Source organism: Teleopsis dalmanni, chromosome 2 (genome assembly GCF_002237135.1).
Source record: "Teleopsis dalmanni isolate 2A chromosome 2, ASM223713v2, whole genome shotgun sequence".
In the NCBI taxonomy this organism is placed as follows: domain Eukaryota; kingdom Metazoa; phylum Arthropoda; class Insecta; order Diptera; family Diopsidae; genus Teleopsis; species Teleopsis dalmanni.
The window spans coordinates 204,238,846-204,245,088 of record NC_051847.1 but is presented as its reverse complement, the minus strand read 5'-3'; the positions used below and the strand labels follow the sequence as shown (position 1 = coordinate 204,245,088).

The 6,243-nt window shown below is 29.4% G+C and overlaps 1 protein-coding gene across 1 annotated transcript in view; it reads left to right on the top strand.

Annotated features, from left to right (window-relative positions):
• LOC119676605 overlaps positions 1-765 on the top strand; it is a 2,493-nt gene extending 1,728 nt beyond the window's left edge. The window contains exon 3 of the mRNA XM_038087850.1: positions 472-765. Within this exon, the coding sequence (XP_037943778.1) occupies positions 472-765 (294 nt within the window). The remainder of the gene's footprint in view (positions 1-471) is intronic.
• The last annotated feature ends 5,478 nt before the right edge of the window (positions 766-6,243 follow it).

Below are 6,243 nucleotides of genomic sequence, written 5' to 3'. Positions count from 1 at the left end.
TTTTGCTATTTTACTATAGGTCTACAGACATCTGCTTCTGGGGAACTACGTTGTCATCATTATTTTCAAGGACTTTGTTATTGTTCATATAAACTTTTATTGTGTATAAAAATAGAATTTTCTCTCGTGGGGTTAAATGTAAATATAATGAGAAGAAAATATGTTTTATTACTTACCTTCTTCACTTAAATCAATTTTTCTAGGTTAGATTAGATGGTTAGATATAACACAATTTTAAAATTTCGTTTTAAGCAATCTTCACTAATTAATTTAATGCATTGAATGCATATGCAATTATTTGCAAATTTTGAGTTTGACATGCTAGAGAAGGATTAAAAATTCTACAAAGAATTCAAAATGCAAACATCTGAAGTTGTTCAACCATAAATGATTTAACCACATAGTCGAGGGAAGGAACGAATGCACTTCGTGTGCATTTTATGTATAATTTCTGCGTATCATAAATACTAGAATTATGAAAACCCACAACACAAAGTGCTGAAGCGGCATTATAGCACCTACGCACAGGAACAGGCACAGGCACAGACACTTGCAGAGGCAGAGGCAGTTGGAGAGACAGAGGCAGATGGAGAGACAGATAGGGAGGTCTCTGCCTCCAACAAAGGCAGTATATCTGCACTTCATGTTGTTCTGCGATATTTGGCACTGAACTGCATTCGAGCACCTTTGCGTGTGCAGGCAACCAGACAAATGCACTCACAAACTCATTTGCTATGCTGCAGCCTGCAATTCAAAGTTTGTTAATTGCGTAAAGTGTTCCAACACTTTAGCCAAAAATGTTAATTGCTCAATTGTTTAACCATGAAGAGCAGTGAAAATCGATTTGATGAGCTCCTCAAATCAAATTCAAGCAAAATGGCTTTAACAATTTTATGGAATTTTTCCACAAATAAGCGATTTATAAGCAATCGCACTAATTAAAAAATAATCAAATTCAAATTTGATATAAGCCAAAAATTCTTCGACTTTAATTTAAATTTGAAAATTATTTGGCCATACGATTTTGTAGGATTTTTAATAAAAATTTTAAGTTTCCCTTGTGTACTTTAGGCAATTCACAAAATTTATGCACTGCCACGAAAATTGCATTCAAAGCAGATAATAAATTTTGCTATAAAAGCGCACATAAGAGCCTTTGAACGGAGTGGATTTTTGGCGTTGCAAAAAGCTTATTTGTTATCCTTTTAATTTTTTGATTTTGAAATAATGGAAAGCAAACAAACTGATACCAACTCGTCGGCAAGTTCTCAACTACAATAGCGATTTTGCTATATTAAATAAACGAGAGAAAAGAATTTTAATTATGCATAATGCAAGTGCAAGTGCAAGCTGGAATGTGTTTACTTAGTTGCCAAATTTTCATTTCACTAAAACCACTTTTGAAAAACTCCTTAGAATTTTTTTAATATTTATTTACTTTACATTTTAGCAGCTTTAAGTTATTTTAATAATTTTACCAACTGCATTAAAGGCTTTGCTTGTTGCAAAAACTCCCGCAACGATGCTTAAAATCAAATCTATGATTGCAATGAAATATCCAAAGCAATTTGCAAAATTATAAATATTCAACTATATAATCACTATATAATACAAACTTATATATAGCCAAATTATACACAAAATTGCAACTGCATCTGCTGCATTTTCTTAGCAACTGCTTTTTAAGCAATTCGTTCTTAAAATGTAATCAAGATAAAAGCTTTTCCAGTGCAGCAAAGTATTTATTGCAAAATAAGCCACATCTGCACTCAGTGAGCACAATTCCATTTCTTCACCGAAACAAGTGACATTGCCGGTCTCTTATTAATGTACCTCCAGATGTAATTTTTTGTGAATAAGCTTTATTTTATTTTTATTAAAAATATCATTTACCTTATAAGCTTAAGTCAAACTCATGAAATGACAATAAGAACGAGTCAGCTAAACATTTAAATCCCTCAAAGAAAGCAAGGAAACTATTTTCTTTTGTAGAACAAGTTGCCGTCAATATTATTTGTATATTAAAATTAAAACTAGCAAAACATTTATTATAAAAATTAGCATTTATTATAATTAATAAAAACAAATTATTAACCGTAAAGTACCATAAATTTCTCTGTATTACATTCCTAGATTAGTTTCTATACTCAAGCAAAAATAATAAAATCGTGCAGAAAATAATGCCTCTACAAACAGAATAATATTGAAATTTAACAATTAAAAATAAAAAATATAATTAATTAATTCAATTATTCTACAGCTGGTTTATGATTTTGCTCTAATATAACACAACAAGTGAATTTGTAAATGAACTTTCACAGTAAATTAACAAAACTCCAAGTGCGAACATACAAGTCAAATACGGCTTTGGTTCAGTTGGCTAATGAACGCTGACTCTGAGCTGCAAATTTGGCAGGGCGCGAGTTCAACTCTTGGTACTTACAACCTCCAAAAATTATTTACGATAAGATAATTCTAAGACCATTGATGATAGGTACTTGGCAACACTGGAAACAGCTGTATGGTCAGCCAAATCAGAATTAATTCAAACTAATAAAAAAAATATTTGTTGCAACTTCACTACTGTTTGATAAAACGATAACGTCAGTAGTAGAAAACAATAGTTTATATTAAGAATGAAGTTTCTTTCGTCAAAACGGACGATCAAAATCTATTTAATAATTATAAAGGGAATGGATATACAAGTTAAAATGTTTTATTGCATTTAACTTGGTAAATCCCAGCGCGATTCTTGTCACTGTTCCCTCCAAGTTAACACACAGCCTCCACGTGGCCCCCTCTGGATAGCTACATTCATCCGTGCATAGTGAACTAATGTGTGCAGCGAAATCCTTCTCGTGGATATATGAGGTTATGCGTTAGGCTTGGAACCCACAATATAAAAACACCTTTCAATGAAAACGAAGAATCAGCCTCGGATAAGGAAACTGTTTACTGTTAACGACACACACAAACATTATAAGAAAGCAGAATTTAAATACTTAACATTTTATTTTTTAACAACAATTTAATATGAACTGTTCCTTTATGCTAAGAGATTACTACCACAGCTTTAAGAGACCACACATAGACGTCCGGATCTTTAGCAATACTAGTACGTATTTTAGTAACGAGATTAATAGGTTTAGACCTATTAAGTGCTATATGTCCATCTTGCTGTCGGATTAGTTAGTTGTTAAAAGTGCTTGGTAGTTCTTTTGCGTCAACAAAGGTCATTTAGTTTTTCTTTCTATATATGCAAGTTTCGAGATATCGCGATATTCTGTTAATTACAATACTAAATTTAGTATAATAAAGATAAAGTGTTGTAAGTATGCTACATATGTTTCATATGTCAACTATAAAGCTGATAATAATATTCCTGTCCTGCACTAAAAAAATGGATAAATTAAGGATTATGAAGTTTAATAGTATATACCACTAGCAATATCTATATATATTAAGTATTATATATAAAATTGTTTATTTTTGTGCATACGCAATAATATCTTTAACCGTCGAATCGATCCGCTTGATATATAATCATATACAATATTTATATAAAATAGTCCAATAATATAACATTCCCAATATTTAACGCGGTCATCACTTAAAGAAATTATTAGAATCCAATATTCCCCAACACTACCGAATATATCTGCATGATATTCATACTATCTGATCTCTATATAAAGAAACGTAGCATAACGTATAACATTTTCATATAGGGTCGATATTTAGGGCTACAGCCATACAAAAACTGTTGAAAATAGAATTTTTTTTTATATATATATAAATACATAATATATGATATATAAAAATATATATGATATATAAATAAAAATTGTTGATTTGGTAGCTAAATTATTGAGATTTATAGTTTAATAAAAATAGAAATAAAAAAATTTTACCGATTTATATAGAATTCATTTGCTTGTTTTTTTCGTGTTTTTTTTTTCAAATAAAATCATGCATTTTATGTGAGATGTAGTACTGTAAGTATTGTAAGGAATCTATAAACCTTTTAATAACATTTTGAAAAATAAATAAAATCAATACCTTTTAATATTATTCTGTCGTTGATATATTTTTCATTTAAAGATTCTAACATATTTGACTGATTTTCAAAGAAAGTATTTTTAAAATTGGTACTATTATTTTGAGTGACAAAATGGTATACTTCCTGAAAACATCCATGGCAGGCGAATAAAAAATTCAATGACAAATGAAGTGCTGCGAAAAAAATGACTATCCGTGAAAAAATTCTGCTCAATGTATCTTAACTGCGTTCTATTTGTACGCATATGTCAGTTAATGGATGTTAGTTTGTTCGAAGTTTTTACGCTTTTTGACTGAGTCTTTTAAAAACAAAGAACTCGAAAAAAAGTCCATCAACTGTTGTAGATTGCTTTTCAAAGCGAATATGAACACTTTAATTGGGCAAACAAATTGAAAATGTTTCGCAAAAATATATACACAGATACATTTTTTCATTATTTATAAAATTTGAAATTGAATACTGAAAAGGAAAAAGGAATTTAATTTTTTTATTATAATTTTTTGTATATCTATTTATATATCATTATGTATCATTTATAAGCCAGACAGAGTCTAGAGTTTTTTCCAACTTTCAAGAAGTATATAACTATGTAAATACAATTTCCAACCAATTAAGCAAATACCCTGACTTATAAAGTTAGATAAATAACATAATGAACAATAAAAGGTATCACATAACAACATATAGGATCAAATGAACCAAATGGGCCAAATGTTATCCACACATTAAAGAAAGTAGAGTCGTACACCAATAATAATACCCATAAACAGACAACATAAGATAAAAACGTGTCAAACAAACAAAGGAAGTAAAAGATCGTTAGACTCGGTGTGTCAAGCTAAAAGGGGACTATATTGAACCATAAAATATAATATTCCAAAAAAAATTCGTTTTTATTACGCAGACAGGTATTTATCAATCCACCTGGTATATGGTTAGCCCAAGAATTCTCTTAATAAAAAAAATTGTTTTTGGATTTGAAAAGCAAATTTGAATTATTAAAGATTTCTTGTTATAGTCAATAAAATTGTTAATATCATTCTTATGGCAGACATTGACGTGATCTGTAGAATGAATAATCCTTCAATTAAACCGAATTTCTTTCCACATACCATTCTATTAAAATTTGTTGAAAAACAGTAATAACAATAAAGTCATATCTGGAAAATCTGTTAAGTTGAAAAATAATTAAATTTATAAATTCAGTCTTCGAAGATAACGAAAAATTATCATGTAATGCACTATATTAAGTTGAAGGAATAGATCTTTCCTACAAAGCTTTTGTTTCCTTTTAGCAGTTTCAATCACCGAATCCATTTAAATTTATACAGAATTGCAATGTTATATTATTTTGACCATTATACTTTTTTACAATTAATTTTGTTTGTCAAATTATTTATTTTCCAATTCACCAAAAAATAAATGCAATAAAAGATATGCCTATGAAAACACTCAATTACCTCACACTTGGGTTGAGCACTCCTAATCGCACGTAAATCCACAAATTGTTGCAAATATGCTGAAATTGTTTTACTTTTGCGGTGTAAACTTCGCCTGGCCAACTTTGTTAATCTGTTTGATTTCGATTTGCATGTGAATTACCCATTGAACCCATTTAATGCTTAGCCAACACTGTCAAGTGACCAAGTTTAAAAAAGCATTTGTTTAACATGTGCACATCGTAATCCTCAAAAATAAGCTCTTTAATCTATGGAATTAAATAACTATCTAGACTATTAAAAGCAATGAAGAGAAAGAAGGTTTGAAGTAGACAAAAAAAAAAACCACTGAGGGTGGTTAAGTTCTATTTCCGAATGTGTTATAGGTGCAAACAATGGTAATATCGGCTAAGAAAAAGATGAATGTGCATAATGTGATTATATCTTTAAGAAAAAGTTATGTATTGAGTCATTTAAATGATTTAGTTGTAGGTGCTTAAATTGGCATTATAGTTTTACAAATAAACATATCACAAATATACCATATTACAAACATATCACATGTTATAAGGTTTAAATATGTACTTAAAGTACTTTCATTAACACTTTTATAATTAAATCATCATCATATACGGTGGTAATTTTGTAGAAAGCTACTTGATATAGTCAACTGATTTCATCTATTTGGTATATCGATTACTTGAATTCCAAGTAATCACTGTAAAAAGTTGAATTTGTTTGACT